The sequence below is a fragment of the Taurulus bubalis genome (genome assembly GCF_910589615.1).
Source record: "Taurulus bubalis genome assembly, chromosome: 9".
NCBI lineage: Eukaryota > Metazoa > Chordata > Actinopteri > Perciformes > Cottidae > Taurulus > Taurulus bubalis.
Window position 1 is genome coordinate 18,495,348 of NC_136597.1, and position 16,521 is coordinate 18,511,868.

General features: G+C 38.9%; 2 protein-coding genes across 2 annotated transcripts; one reads left to right on the forward strand and one right to left on the reverse strand.

The window, feature by feature from the left end:
* Positions 1-345: 345 nt before the first annotated feature.
* scamp5a (secretory carrier membrane protein 5a) lies at positions 346-3,921 on the forward strand (the record flags this gene model as incomplete). The annotated part of the gene is made up of 6 exons (XM_079223359.1): positions 346-352; positions 503-622; positions 1,667-1,823; positions 1,919-2,020; positions 3,032-3,149; positions 3,721-3,921. 6 exons carry the CDS (start codon positions 346-348, stop codon positions 3,919-3,921), a joined length of 705 nt encoding a protein of 234 aa, XP_079079485.1.
* A 3,809-nt stretch (positions 3,922-7,730) lies between these two features.
* Positions 7,731-16,287, reverse strand: LOC306742017 (ubiquitin-conjugating enzyme E2 Q2-like). The gene is made up of 13 exons (XM_079224358.1): positions 16,106-16,287; positions 14,168-14,272; positions 13,909-14,031; positions 13,764-13,820; positions 13,522-13,674; positions 12,705-12,789; positions 12,552-12,612; positions 12,370-12,460; positions 12,222-12,280; positions 11,526-11,574; positions 11,343-11,438; positions 10,519-10,585; positions 7,731-10,058 (listed from the first exon to the last, which is right to left on the reverse strand). The coding sequence occupies exons 1-13, from the start codon at positions 16,262-16,264 to the stop codon at positions 10,027-10,029; spliced, it is 1,137 nt and encodes a 378-aa protein (XP_079080484.1). The 5' UTR covers positions 16,265-16,287; the 3' UTR covers positions 7,731-10,026.
* Between the last annotated feature and the right edge of the window lie 234 nt (positions 16,288-16,521).

A 16,521-nucleotide genomic window follows, 5' to 3' on the forward strand; every position in this document is an offset into this window, starting at 1 on the left:
CGCGCGGATTACACAGCTGTAATATGTGAACAAGAAAACGTGTTTATCTGTCGATTTAATGAATGATGCGTCAATGGAGGCTGGACACACCAAAAGGACTGGGCACCCCCTATAATAAAACCATGTAGGGATTTAATGTCCTTTATTCCAGTGAGGCTTGTACATGCATCCACAGGAAGGCCGATGGAGGATTGTGGCCCTGCTGCCCACAAGGAGAGCAGTGTGAGTGAGTGATGCTGCACTTAATAAAACAGCTCTACTATTTCTCTGCAGTTTGGTTTTCAAGGCAGCTGAGATTAAAGTCAGTCCCTGTTTGCAAGTGGATGAAAATAGTGAACAGTCATCATGGCAGGTAAGCTTTTCCTCTCAGTTGTAGTGTGCATGTGAGTCTACACACAAAAACAACCCATTTATAAATGTGTAATCCTTCATGCAGCTGTCTTGATTTCTTTATGAATTTGGTGTGTGGGAGGCTGTGTTGAACTGTGTCTTTGTGTCCTAGAAAACAACTTCCCTCCCCTGCCTCGATTCATCCCCCTCAAGCCATGTTTTTACCAAGACTTCAATGAGATCCCAGACCAGCATCGCACCATGTGCAAGAGGCTCTACTACCTCTGGATCTGTGAGTGTACCTGCAGTACAAGTTTGTGTTGACTGTGCAGTACAGTATTGCATGTACAACATATTTTCCCACAACTTAAGTTGCACGTGTGTTGCTGGTATCGCAGTATAAACTGTTAACCTTTTCCACGGCTTCTGTGTTTTTATGCCGGTTCACTTTTGTTTCACCCAAAACATCACAAGAGCCAAACATCATGGACACTCCAGTATGGCTCTGAGACCAGATTGACCAGTCTCATTCATTGTCACAGAGAATATGTATTTACGTTATCCAGTGCATTTTTATGCATGGATTGAACAATTGTGTCAAAGTTAGTTTTACACATTTGCTTTTTTTTGCTCTTTCTTTTGACAAACAAAATCTTTACAAATCTAAAACTGGAGCACCGGTGGAATTTAATCAAGTTGATCGATTACTAGTTTGAGGTACTTTTCAAGCAAAATGGCATATTTCTCTGGCTCCAGTTTCTTAAATTTGATAATTTGTTATTTTTCTTTGTTGAAAATCACTGAAGATTGAATATCTTTACGGTTCAGTTGGAAAACGAACAAGATATTTGAAGACAACTCAGGCCCCGGGCAACTTTATGTCACAATTCTTTGTCACTACATAGACTAAACAACTTATCTATTATTACGAAAATAATTGGCAGATCAATACAAATAAAAAATACACAATATTTACAGCTCTGAGTGAGAACAGTTTAGTAATGTGTCAAAATGTATTCATGTGAGCATCATGGTATCTTTTTCACCACCACATAGGTTCTGCCATTTGAAAACAGGAATGTAAGTCTGATGAAAAAGTAGATTAGTTTCCACAAAATGTTTGGTGCTTGTAGAGTAGAAACTGTGTTCTGTGTGTGCTTCATTATAGCTTTATTATAGAACTGAACTTCTGGTGTTGAGTAGTTGCTGAGATTCATAGTGAGTCAGTCTTGCTGAATTATGAGTAATGCAGCCTGTGGGATATTCACTCTGGAGGCTTTATTCTTCAGTCTGTCTTGTTTTGTTCATCCTCGCTCCTTCTCTGTGATGTTGACAGTGAATAGCGCCACACTGGCTGTTAATCTGATTGGCTGTCTGGCGTGGATGTGTGGAGGTGGTGGAGCGACCAACTTCGGCATGGCCATCCTGTGGCTCCTCCTCTTCACCCCCTGTTCCTACGTGTGTTGGTTCAGGCCCATCTACAAGGCCTTCAAGTGAGCTGGCTTCCACGTTGAGCTTACTAAATATATTTTACCCGCTGTTCCGCTGGATCACATCAGTTCTGACGTTTATCATTCTCTCTATGCAGGACCGACAGCTCTTTCAACTTCATGGCTTTCTTCTTCGTCTTTATGGCGCAGGTGGTGATCAGTATAATCCAGACTGTTGGCATTCCAGGCTGGGGAGTGTGGTAAGAGCTTTGACAAACACTGATATGTTTGATATGAAGCGTAAATACAGATGGGTGACAAATAAAAGCCATTCTTCAAAAATATATTTGGATTTTCGATCGTGGTGGTGGAAAGCGCCGTCTAACACACTTCCTTTAAAATCTGTGTTCAGTTGGATTGAGATTAAGTGAGTGCAAAGACCCGAGCACAATATTCCCTTTTATACCATTCAGTGACCTCATGGTCTGTATGTAAGCATCAATGTTGGTTATGTTTCTCCACATATTTTTGTATTTATTTTCCTTAAAATGTGTCACTCCATCTGTACCAAAATGAAGAGTTTGTAGCACAAATATTGATATTTTTTCAATCAGAAAATAGGTTAGTCTACAGGGTTACTGTTGTCTGCCAGGCCAGTCTGGTTTACATACAGGTAGTTTACACAGTGGTCCTTTAACAATATTGAGACCCTACATTTGTTCACAATTTGGCAAATTGGCCCCAATACAAGTATGCAGAACTAGCTATTAGCAGTCCCTGTGGGCAATGTCCCCATGGATGTACAGACCATTAACTCATTACTTTGTTACAATATAATATACAATATATATTTTTGCTATGATCTCTAAGCAGGTTTTTGCAGGTTTATTTTTCGAGGGAGAGATAAAGCTCTCCCCGGGAAACGTAAATCACACTGAAAATCTAAATACACATCCATCATATCTGAGTGTTCAGATTGAACTGAGTTATGACTCTTGAGTGTGAGGAGTGGGAGTTTTGGCGCTAAGGGTTTTAAAGTACCTTAACTGCACCAGCATGCTCCTGTCACTTTCACATCATGCATTGTTTTTTTCAAATGTCTCCCTCTGTTACCCTCTTGAACTAGCCCAGGCGCGCTGCATAGTTAAAAAACCTCGGCCTTAAAAGCATCGATTACACATATTTTCAAACAATTTTACATTGTCATATCAGTCATGAGTGCCATTGGCTTTGGTGTGAGATGTTCCTAACTCTCTTGTTGTTCCCATCAGTGGCTGGCTGGCGACCATCACCTTCTTCAGCACCAACATTGGATCAGCTGTGGTCATGCTGATTCCCACCATCATGTTTACTGCGGTGGCCGTACTCTCCTTCATCGCCCTCACAAAGGTGACTTATACATTTCTACTTCTTAAAGCAAACATTTGAGATGTTACAGAGCAGTCCGCCATTATCTGTTATGAAGGTTGAAGTTAAAATCTGTTTCAGCGTACTAAATATATGTTAGGATGGAATTTCGGATGCAATAGAACAATGTGTCATAGACTTGTAGCCTACATCCCCTAATACAGAACATTTCCCCATATTTTTCAGCCCACATAGCGTCGGTTATGAACCCATCATGCAGTTAAGTTTGTATCCTGCTCAAAGCTAGCAAACTAGGCTACCTAGCTTCAACTTGTTAAGTAAAAGCTAATGAATCTAGCTTGCTAATGTTAGCATGCTTGCAAGTCATTAACATGGGAATCTATCCCATCCAACCCATATCACATGGACACAACATGATCTATGCAGTCTAAAGTATAGAGTGATTGGACCAAGCTATGGCTGACAATGTCTGTCACCCGGCACAGAAATTGCACCAAATCAACTTACAGTCCTGAATTTCAGCTAGACGTTAATACCAGAGAGAGTTTTTTCCCCCTGAAAATGTCTTTCTGAATAACAACTTCTTTCGCAGGTTCATAACTTATACCGTGGCAGTGGTGGCAGTATGGGTAAGGCCCAGGAGGAGTGGACCACCGGGGCTTGGAAGAACCCCCACGTCCAGCAGGCTGCTCAGCAGGCGGCCATGGGAGCCGCGCAGGGAGCCATGCAGCAGAACCAGAACCAGAACCAGTACTCAGCAGCTCCCACCTACAACTACGACGAACCAATGTAGGGCAGAAGAGGGGGCCAGGCTGCCGAGTGGGAGAGATAAAAAAGGATCAATTAAGAACACAATTCTGAATTAGGTGCCCTTCATTATAACACTGTACACGCTGAATTCAACCAGAACAATGTAGAGAAAAGTCATGTTTTTGGTGGAAGTGTACTCTTATTGAATTCTGACATACATGGAGTTAATTTAAGTCACTTCACATTTAAATCCACAGCCAGCTATTAAAACGCTGTAGTTTTTTTTATATTTTCTTCACTTATGCTGCTCAATTTCAGCTGGTGAGTGTGTGTGTTGCTTTCCAATGGAGACACTAAATATAGCTAAAAACAATCCCCTGAGCTTCATCAGTTTATTCAGGTAGGATCATCTGTGGTCATCCCAGAGCGACCTCTCTGCCTCTGCCTGTGTCACACTTTTAAAACATCTTTTGACTACGTTTTATCTATTTTTCATGTACTGTAGTAGCTATATGGTTAAGAGTGTTTATTTTCATTAGCCTTGAAGGTCACTAAATATTCGCCATCCTCAGTTGATGCACTGTAACGGCTTAATACTCAGCTGACGTGTGTCATTAAAGGCATGGGCCAACAATTTGGGAAATACATTTCTTTGCTTTCTATGTCAAACAAATCCTTTAAGTTTAGGGTACAATTATACCTTAAGTAATTTGGGAGCATATTATTCTTTTAATACTGGCCAATCATTCTCTTACTTTGTATGTCAACTTTGTTTCTTTTTTGTTGAAAAAGAAAAAGTTGAATGTGGCCAAAATGTTGACACCAGAATTAGCTTCTTTTATCGAGTAGGTCTTTCCCCAACTTTTGAATCTTTAAAAAAATCTCTTACAGTTCATGTTTTTTGTGACCTGGTTGTTGTTTGCTTCCCTGATGACAAGTTGCATCAGTGAACCTCTCAGTTCAATTTACCATATATTCTACATTCTCAGGAAAGATGTGAGAGCTGGTTTTAAATTCTACCTGTAAAGCCCTCAAAGTCTCAACATGGCGGGTATTTGTCTCCTTTCAATCACCTTTATTCAACCATTCTGTGTGTTTGGTTTTGTCATTATGCACTGGTTATGTGTTTAGCAGGTTGATTTCAGTGAAATGAAATTTTATTACATGTTAAAGTGAAGCACATGCAGTATTTAGGATTTCAGTTCATTGGATAAAACATTCCAAATCGACGTAGTACAGGTTAGAAGTGAAAGAAAACCAAAACACTTGCAGGTTGGACATGCCGTAAATATTAATAATCATTGTTGTAGGTGGTCATTGCATTGTATGAAGTGATGGATGTTTTCACCCCTTAGGCAAATTCTCCCACTTCCCCCTACATGTAAATGCTTAATGACTACTTGTTCCTGAAGCTCTGGATTTCAGGCCTTAGTGTGTCATTTCGTGGCTGTTGGTGTTATTCTATGATTAGGTGTGATATGATATTTATATAAAAGGAAATATAAAATCCAAGCCAATTATTTCTTTATGAAGAGAAATTGAAAGACAGAATATTTGTGTGTCACCGTTCAGTCAGAGACAGTGTCTAATGGATTTCAGTGTCACTCAAGTCTTCTTTAAAAACGTCCTCAAGATTCAGTAGATGGTTATTACAGTAATACAGTATTAGACTTGAAACAGATGTGAAGATTTGTGTCTGAATGCTCGTCACTTCAAAAGCTGTGAGTTGTCTTGTCTGATTGTGATGATGTGGTATTCAATAGGCTGTTGTTTTGCTTTTTAGTTCTTGTTTTTTTGTACCAATCTATTATTTTTGTGTGTATTTTGGATGATGTGAGAATGAGTTTGAAGCACATGTACTCTGTGTCTTTCCATGGCTGTGGGTAACAGATTTTTAATTTGTTTATTTTTTTTTACAAATCAAAAGAACAATTTGATAATGTTTTGCACTGGGTTACTGGTTATCAGTGCAAACTAAACATAAATATGTGAAATAGTAATCTTATTAGGATCAAGTGGGGTCCTGTTGTGCAGGCTTTAAGTATAGACGTGAATAGTAATGACCATAACAGCTGGTAGGACTTGAGAAATTGACCTGTTTTCAAGTTGGACACTAATGGACAATAATTTAATAAACAGATAACATTTTCACCAGCAGATGCACACACATTAGTTATGAAGTATAACCCTAAAAACCTTATCGTCCACATGCTCGTCTGTTAGCAAATGCACAAAGTTTAGCTGATCAGTTCTATACACTAAGTGTGAAGTCTGCACAAAGACAAAAAGAGTTATCACGGTGAATTTGGGATCAGTCTAAACTTTTTTGTTGTTGTCATATGTACATACATCTTATGTGATTATGTAAACTACAGCTGTATAGTTAACATGCAGCAGGAGCTACTAATACTCTGCATTTCATGCTGCTGTATCAACGCTTCTGAAAGCCATTTCCCATTAATTCCCCCATGTTCCCTCATGTACTGTATGTTGTTTGATATGTATTATCATGTACTATATCATAACTAGATATAAATATATGATCACTTGAGGTGAAGTAAATATTTGCCATGGATAAACACATTCAATAGAAACATGTTGTAATTAGTTGAATGGAAGGTTTGAGGAGGCTGTGTCTCCAAGAGTGAAGTAAATGAGGAATACAGTTTTGTGTATTACTTTTGTATTATTTGGTTTTACCTTAATAGATATTAAACAGTTATTGTTGCATCCTGTTTTGTTATTTGAAGAGTTTGTAGATTGCTGTAGATGTTGAGGGAACATAAATCTCCATATTAGGTGATTTTTTATCTTTTCGTGAATAAAAACAAACAAACTTAAAACAATAAAAACCCGCCAAAAAGCTTAACACATTAACAGATTACAGCATACAGCTAAAGTATATAACCCTTTTATCCTAAAACATTTCCTAAGCTTCATCTGCCCTCCAACCACATTTGAATTATTTATTGTGCCTTTGGTTAAAACTGACAGAAAATCTGATTTAGTTTGAGCGACTGAACCGAGTGTCTCATGCTCTTGATGAATACTGATTTATATATAATTCAAAAGACGTTTCCCCTCAAAATGGACATGTTGCATGTTGTAGTTTGACTTACTTCATGCATTTCACCAAGTTGAGGATGGACACGACTTCTGCTTCATATATAAATAAGACAGGTGTTGCTGGACTTTTGTGGGAAAACGAACAAAAAGCGTGGAGTAACTTTTTGTAAGATATCATACGAACATGCGTTATATATATATAAACGTTGTATTAATATACACTTTACTTGAGCAAAATTTGGCAGGATGTAATTGTAATGGAGTATTTGTCCATTGTTGTTCTAGTACCAATTCTCATAAGGATACGAATACTACTTTGACCATGTGGAAGACATTGCTGGTTACTAATAACAAAATTAAAAACCAAAAATGATATATACATTTATTTGAATATAACAACTGGTTAATGACTGGATATAATATATTATATGTATTATCTATATTTTTTTAATTCTAGGGTTTGTAGAGTTGGAAGTTTATCTAATTGCAACTATATTCAAATTATTTGATAGCCTATTGATTTAAATTCGAGGTGCTTCAATGGAAATAGTTTCTTATGCTTTGTCATCCTTCACTGTACATACAAAAGACCAATACAAGTATTTGATGCAGATTTGCAAAGCTGTCAGACAGAAAACAACACTTTTATACAAAATCAAATCAGTATGTTGTGTCAGGAGTAAATTATTTTATTCATTAAATAAAATATCAACATCAGCCAAATACATCTGCAATCCATTAAGCAACAGTGGAAAAAAATACACAGGGAAACCAGTAAAACAGCAATAATCTTAAAATTCTTTATTCATAAACTTGATGCAAGTTTACAAATTACTGTACATGGTCAAAATGTCTTCAAATGGAAAATGAGAAAGAAAAGAAAACCAAAGTGAGCCAACGGTGCCAGACTTGATCGTGTTTCGTTGGTGCCAGAAAATTAATCGGTAGTTGAGATAAATGAATGTCAAACACAGTCCAGTTTGATAAGCGTGCAAGTATATTCACCACGTCACGACAATGAAACTGTGAATTGTCTCTTAATGTCCGCTCTGACGGGAGTCTTGGCAAGACAAACACGGGCCCTTTAGATGAGGAAACCTCTTGTTACTGAGACCCCGCTCAGCTTTATCAGACATGTAACAACAGGATGTGTGCTGAGAAAAAAAAACAATAATTTCTCCTGATTAAAATATTTAGCTCAGAATGTGTTCGTTGTTTAATTGACCTCTACAGGCACGTTGTTGCCAGTTGTGCAAATGTTTTTTTAACTCAGGAATATTTAAAGATCGGACGTTGAGATCAAATCTACTTAAAACAAAGCATTAAATAATACAGTGGGAAATTATTGAGCCATCACATGGGGTGGTCCTTATGCTATGGCAAGCCTGTTAAAATGGCATCTTTCTGCAAAAGTCCTTCCTCTCACATTGCTTGAATGAAAAGAAACACATGACCCATGTTATTGTAAAGCTCATCTGTTTTTGACATCAGATCAGTGTGTGTTTAAGCCTAAACGTCAGCGGTACAGAGGCTGGATTAATCCAAGGAAATAATCACAAACTCAACATGTACTGATTCCCCTCCAAAGTATTGTTTGTTACCTGAGTTGCCATTCAAACATACTTTTTGCAGACAGTGTTAACAAATAAACTGCAAAAGAGCTGACAGATTGATCGATACAGTGTGTGTCCTGCAGTTCGGGGAACAGTAGTAGTGATGAAGTACTACGGTATATTGCATGGTCAAAGTTGAAACAATATCATAAGAGTTTCAGTTCAGTTCTGAACGTCTTGGTACACACGAAAAGTGACACTGAATTATATTTATGGTACATTGTTGTGGCAAAGGAAGCCCTGCAAATGGTGGATGTTTAACTGTTGACGGAGAAAACAGCTGCATGTGACGTCATGTAACAGGGAAGCAGTTTTAAAATCTAAACTGGGCAGGGGCAAAGCACTACAATCCATGTCAGGAAGATATGAAAAACAAATTTGCTGCTAAATTGAGCAATATTATGGAAGAAAATCCAAACACATCCAAACACGTTTAATTTATTCCTTCTGTAAAGCCAATCTCATTGCGATTCTGCTGAGAATCCAACTATCTTTTAAAACAGCGGTTCCGACAAGGCCCCGATGCAATACGCTGCTTACACACAGCTTTACACGCAGAGCTTCATTTTCAGCATCAAACTAGTCATCAACCCCTGCAGCTTTAATCAATAAAAAGACCAATAACCAAACTGAACGCTTGCGGGCTGTTGTATTAACAGAAATGAGGCAAAAAAATGCTCTTCAGATCTGTTAAAACCTCTAAAATGATACCTTAAGGGTCATTGTATCATCAGCTAGTGAACATAGATTCTGAGATAATTCATGTGTATTGGCCCTGTTTTATTATCAACTATTGGTGGATTTGTTCACAGACAACAGTTAATCTTATTTCATCATCCCAGCATTTTGATTCCGCTTGGCCCAATATTCTTCACATATTTTAAAAAGTAAGAGCTAAAAGACACCGAGTGGTAGTTTATCTCAATTTTAAGATAAGCTTCCAAAATATGAAATTTATTTATTGTCTAGGTCGCTCAAATAATAAAAACAATAGCTGAATAATATTTCTATATTTGCATTTCTGTACCAGTTAGTTTGCAAAAGAAAATAAAGGGAATAATGTGGCCAATAAAAACAGGTGCAGGGAGGTGCCACATAAGGAGCTTCAGGGGTAACTGACTGTTTGTAAAGCTCACTTTGTCAAAGCAGCTAAAGAAAAAGCATTTCCCCAAAATTAAAAGGGAGAAATGTTTTTTTTTAAGACAAATGAGCATATTTAGAATAGAGGACCAGTGATATCCTCATGTCATCCACTTGACTAAAATACTGAGGGGAGAAGCAAAGTGACACCAGAATAAAGTCATTGCTGCACCGGGCTGAAGGAATACTTGTTAGATGAGCCAACAAGACGCTTTTTTGCCAGGAAGGTGCTAAATTCCCAGTTAAGTCAGGAGGGGGGGAAATATTCCAAAAAAAACAAGATACTTTGACCCAAAGACGTGTTCCCAGTGCATAGTGGTAGTGGCTCCTTATCCATCCTCTTTAGGTGGCGTGTACCAGCCTGTGAAAACAGAAAGACAAACCCAGGTCTCTCGGTGTAAACATGAAAAAGTGCGAAAATTTAGTATTTAAACAAACAATGATAAATCCACAGCATACAGTATACCTTAAATTACACAAATGAATGAGTGACAATAGTTTGACAAACATGTATATAGATGCCTGTATGTATGCCTGCTTATATTTTGAGCGTCTTTCTTCTAAAAGCATATTAATTATTTCAAACTCAGCGTAAATGAACGACATGAACACATGAATATAACACATTTCCATGACTTTTCCAAAACTTTTGGGATTTTATTTTTTTCAAGGACTTTTCCAGGCCTGGAAATAACCATTTTAAAATTCCATGACTCTTCCAGGTTTTCCATGATCGTAAGAACCCCTGCAAACCCCTTTGCCAATGGATCCAAACCACTGTGTTTCTACTGAGGCCCAACCATTCAGCAACATTTACTCACCATTCTTTTCATGAATCTGCACAAGGGATTTGTACGACTGTTGTGCTCTGGCAAGATTGTACTGGTTCTGAAAAAACAATCAATGTTTTGTTAGGTGCACAGAAATTGCTTGCTATGCAGTAGGAACTGTATAAACATCTAAAAACTCAACGAAAAAACTAAAACTAAAATATAATTCTCTCTCTCTTAGGTCTTAGTATGCTTCAAATGTACCACTGGTTTGATCATCGTACAGTGCCTGAAACCCCCTACCACCCTTTCTTTGGGAATACTACTTGTCATAATATGTAACCGTGTGCAACATAATTAAAACCATAAATGAGAAACCTGAAGTGTGTCTTAGTATTCATCGCCTCTCACTGGCTTTTTGCTGTGTGGCCATTGGAAACAGCTGTAAACACTTTCGACTTTAGAGGTGGTCAAACCTGAAAAGTTCTCTATATGACATTAAAGGCAAAAATATAGCAGCAAACCACTATTTGCAATGTAAAGATATATGGTAATATGTCTACCTGAGCAGAGAATGAAGTCGCTCCCTTGTGGATGTTGTAATGTGAGCTTCTCTGTGCTTTGCTGACTAGCCTTGAGCTAACTAGTGGGGCACGCTCACGTGCACTAACATGCACTAAACACATGCGTGGCCAGCCTGGCGATGTAAAAGAAGCAAAGGAGAAGCTCAGATCACAACGACTTCATTCTCTGCTTTACACATTACTCAACTACATCTTTGCATCGTCGATGGCTGTTTGAGGACATATTCATGCTCTGAATATTGGAGAGAGAACCTTAAAACAGTCTGAGACCAGACTAATGACATCAGTTACCTTATTGGCTCCAAACTGCACCCTGGCTTTTCCTTTCACCAAAGTTGCATTTATCTGCATAATGACAGATTCTATGGAATAGGCACTGCTCCAGCCCTGAAAACACACACAAAAAAACATTAATCATGCTGTTATAAGTTGAGGAACATTTTGTGATACCATGTATCAAACTAATTTACAAACCTGTTTTGTCAGAAGCTCCATGCACAAGGCCCCTCCTCCTAGAACATAACTGTAACGAAAAATAAAAATTCTGTATAAAAGGCTGAGCGTTGCCAGATATACACAAAAGCACATTCCTTCATTTGAAGTGTTCACTTGACTTTTTGCAAATTTGTTGTGCTTCAAATTGAGTTCACAATATCTTGATTTGCCATTTTCGCAAAGAGGTGATTTAAATAAAATAAAATGAGATAATCCTTTAAATCTGGAACCAGTTGTGAATTCAACTTTTGAAAGTACCAAGAAATTCAACCAGTAATTTTCAGACCTATTTGTTTACACCTATGATCAGAACCTTTACAGAATCTGTGCATGAAGGATTAGTTTATGTAATTTTCAGCCCGTCATAAGCAAACCACACAGGCTGTACTACGCAGTAGTAACATTACATAAAATAAAGTTCACACTGGGCCTAAAAGCATAAAGAGATCCATCAAAGGATCTGACTTTCGGTTGTAAGCAAGCAAAGCACACTATCAACACATCTGCAACAGATGCCAGCACAACACACTATGTGAAACATTTGCTTATTGTTATTTCATCCACAATGTAAATCTCTCCCAACAAAGTGTAAAAATTCCCCCCAAATTATCCCAGTGATTGAACTTTCATCAGAGCATTTCATTTGCAAACGGGGGGAGATCACAGCACACTCACCCTCCAGAGAGCACAGGTGAGACAACCCGGACAAAAGGTGGGTCAAAAGGAAAATTATCCTGTCGTGAAGAAAAACAAACAAACCTTTAGTCTCGAGAAAATGCTTTTCCAGAATAAAACAATTGACAAATATTATTACAGGACTCACTTTATAAGAGAAATCGAGCAGAATGTAGTCCACTCCTTCTTTTTCTTTTAGGACCTGCAAGTCACTATGTAATGGACTATCTGGGTCTACCCTGTAATACAGAACAACAAGTCAAATCAAACAGAAAACAATAAACAATTAAATATTTGAAAATGTAAAAGCAAATAAATGTGGGAACTTACATCCTTAACTTGACATGCCATTCATAAAGGCTGTCACTGACTAGTTCACATGAATAAATACCTGTGAAACACACGACACAAAGACAGAGCGTTACTTCGATCTGCTCAAACATTACAAGTCACCACTGTGCGGAAATGAGTCATTGCAGTCACCTGTCTTGTAACTCTGTGATCTGTAGATCTCCCTGAGTTCCTTCATTAGGCGGTCTGAGGCTTGCACAGAGCCAGACACTGCACCCTGCAACACACAATGCAGCGGTAAACCACAAAGACACGTGGACAAATATGCAGTCTACTGTAAAGCTGGGCTGGGCGACATCTGGGCAATCAGACATCCAGAGGTGGAAGTCCTGTACATTTCTGTCAATCGACAATTTTCAACATTTGAAAGAACCACTAGAGTGAAAAAAAAAAAGTGTTACAAGTTACTAAACTCTTCATCTATGAGCCCATAAGAGAAACCTTTGATCATGAGGGGTTTCCAATGTAGTAATGACAACAGTTATTTTAAGATGTTGACCTTTATAGAATCTGAATAAATTCAGCAGTTTGAATAAGTTCAGATCCTTTAACCAACTATTGCCTTGTGTTTTTGTTTTCTCTCTGGTATCTTCTATCTTTTGCGGCAGTAGCCACACAGTGTCAGCAGTGAAAGGAATGATGAGGCTGCATTTTAGACGGTGTTACTGTTGATCCAGATTTGCTAAACTTGATATAAATGGAATTATTAAACCTTTCATATCTCCTCGTTCTTTTTATTATTACAGAGCAGTGATTCATGAAGCAGGAATTTGAGCAACATTTCCTGTCTTATGCTCCTCACGACCTTTTCAGGTCGTAGTTACAGTTTGTGAACATTATTTGGGCTCACGCTAGAAAGTAGTGTTTCCGCCTTCTCAGCGAACAGAACGTGTTACATTACAGTCACCAAACCATAATAAAGAAAAACAAGTCCTCAATGAGCGCTTACATTCAAGTGATCCTGTCTCTGGTTTTTACGAATCTTCTCCAAGATGGCCAGATTTTCTTTCTCTATCCCGTCATCTTCTGACTTTTTCCCATCAACTGGCTCCTCTTCTTTCATGTCGTAATGGTCCAGGTCTTGGTCCAGGTCAATGTCCTGCTGTCAGTGTATTCATTATGTTTAGAAACACTGTGTAAAACAAAGGGGACCTTTCAGCTACGGAGAATATAATTAATACACATAGGTACCTCTCCCATTTCTTCCTCTTCTTCCTCTTCAGATGTCACCTCATCTGACGGCCCATGCTGCAGTGATGAGAAACGTTGTGAGTTGACAAACATCAAGTCTTAAAATGCAACACAATTGAATTTGACTCTTTTTTCAAGTGACTACCTTCCGCTCTTGGGTAATCGGGCCAGCGGGAAGAGGCTGGTCGAGCATTTCTACATCTGGATGTTGTGGCAGGTTGTAAAGCCGACAGAGATCACAAATGAGGCGCTTCAACTGCTGAAGGAGCTGCGGGTGAAATCATCAAGACATCAATTACGAAAAGCTAACTGCGAATAGTTTCCACTTTCACAGCAATAAACACAACTGACATTCTCATTCAGGGCAGGCCTCTCTGAAGCTGGACATTTATCAGCCAACTTACCAATGTGCTGCCTTTTCTCACATCCTCTAAGCGCTCCAACACTTCGGCCAGACTGGGATCATCGGAGTCAACAAACCATATTGGGGGCGTTGAGGGATAAGATTCCTGCAACAGAGTCAACAGTGGGAAATGGAAATTTAGCAAGTCATGCATGTTTGTGAATGGATTTATTGTCTACAGATTCTATATTAACTCTTAACAGAGAACCACCTAAACTAAATGTTGCCCAGGGATATCTAATCTACATAAAAGTGTATTTCAAAGCTATGAATGATTTCAGACAGAGCGTCTTAGTCCACATAGACACAAACTGAACAAAACGATTCGCCAGCTTTAGGGCGGGAGTATTTCCAGAATGGAAAAACACTGCACTTAGTTACACAGCAATGGTGATGTTTAGGAATAAAGTTACAGATGGGTTGGTTATGACTCTGGGAGTGTATGATGCAGTGGCTTGTTATACATGGGAAGGTTGCCAGAGATCGGGAAGAATCCCATGTTTACAACTCACCAACAAAAGTAATTTGACAAATCAAGGCAGTTGTATATAAGTATGATGTTAGTCACATAGGGTTTAAAGTACTGTATAATAATAATAATAATAACCATTTCATCTGATTTGAATTCCCTTGTGTTGACTGTGGCGGACATGAGGCCTCATTGTTTGGTTTTCAGAGATGTATGCATTGTCAAGCGCCAAGCCAGGTGTACCAGAGTGTTTTGAAAATGACTTGTATGTTGAAGTGAGCGCTATTCAACATTTTTGCTACCTCCATATCTTTTTGGGGGATCTAGCATGAACCATCCAAAGCTAGGTGTGGTGGGGGGGGGGGGGGGGCTGACTGATTTACCCACTTCTTATTATTTAAATTCATATTGCAATACTGAATGTACTCTGGCATCGTTGAGTTGAGTCAAAGACCGACACAGCTTGAGTCTCAACATGTCTGTCGAGCAGAAGTGTAACTGCGTGTGTGGAAGAGAGGAGGATGTGGTGAGGACGTCAGGATGGTTTGAGAGTGAACCAGACAAATACAGGTGCCATGACAAAGAGTGAGCCCCAGGTTTGGTCGTGACATCACCGACACATTCTGCTGGTGAAATTAATGCGTTTTGTAGCAGTTTCAAGATTATTTATTTATTTGCAATAATGTGGATAAACCGTGTTGAAATACATTTGAAAAAATCTACGTAATGATGATATATTTAGAGCTACGCTCACAGTCTTAGTTAAGGCTCACTACAAAACAATGCCCACTAGTTATTGTCCTCATTAGATCGCTTTATAAATGTGTTGGTGTCCTGATAAAGAAATCGTTAACGTCACAGTTTTAATATACGTTCGCCATCGGGATCGGTCTATTTACTGAAAAGGCAAAACACCCACAGTGGAGCTACACTTCGTCCAACCGCCTCAATGTAACGTTAAATAGATAACGTCATATAAACGGGACAGTCAGCGCTGAGCCTGTAGAGATAAACGCGTTCTTATAAATGTAATATATATTCGTTAAAACAGCCACGATGTGGCGAAACTGCCTCCTTTAGACTAAGTTAACGTTACATTAAACCAGACAGGGTTCAGTTGAGTAATTAGAAAGTTAGCGCCAACAGCAACTGTTATATTTGGAGCTAACGAGCCCAGCTAGCGGCAGAGGTAGCAAGAAGCTACCGCAGCGTCGTTTTCTAAACCTCGGCTTCTTCTTCACTTTTTCCAAAGTGAATTCACCACTAGTGCTTGGTTGTTTAATTCAATCCACTGGGTTTTTTGGGTATTTTTTTTATTAAATCTCGGTGGCTTTAAACACGACGTGAAAATAAAAGCGAACACTTAAATCGCAGTACATTTGTAAACACGGAACCTTCCGCGGAATGGTTTGGTTTCAGTCGATAGTCAGTGGCTGGTTTAGCTCGTGCGCAGAGCTGGCCTGGACTCACCGTGATGTTGCAGTGAATGATCAGCGGCTTCTCTCCTGTTACGTTGAATTGACAACTGAGTTCGTCGGGTTTCCAGTCTATTATTCTGAATCGTTCGTGGTTTGGGTCAAAAATGGACTCCAAAAACTTCAATTCGGCCTTTAGCCCCGAAACCGACATCTTCTACTCATCTCCAACCACCAGGCCGCTGGCAGAGGGGAAGTCGGGGCGGAATGTGACCGCGCAGTTGAGTTGGGTCTACGGATCTCGCACATTAGCGTGAGAACAACAACAAAGGGCTGGAGGGTTCGGTCTCTGGCGAACACTGTCAGTGGAATATGACAGTACTGACAGTGTACAACTAAAATTACATTTAAATGAGTTAATTATGTCTTGTTTTATTGTGTGTTTTTGTGTGTGTTATTATTACATGACAT

What these genes read in the sequence shown, in the direction of transcription:
- LOC306742017 (XM_079224358.1), bottom strand. Translation starts at nt 16,264, where the DNA reads ATGTCGGTTTCGGGGCTAAAGGCCGAATTGAAGTTTTTGGAGTCCATT. An exon ending in CGATTACCCAAGAGCGGAAG is followed by an intron (nt 13,821 to 13,908) that starts GTAGTCACTTGA and finishes TCATCACTGCAG; the next exon opens with CATGGGCCGTCAGATGAGGT. An exon ending in TGCTCGATTTCTCTTATAAA is followed by an intron (nt 12,281 to 12,369) that starts GTGAGTCCTGTA and finishes TCTTCACGACAG; the next exon opens with GATAATTTTCCTTTTGACCC.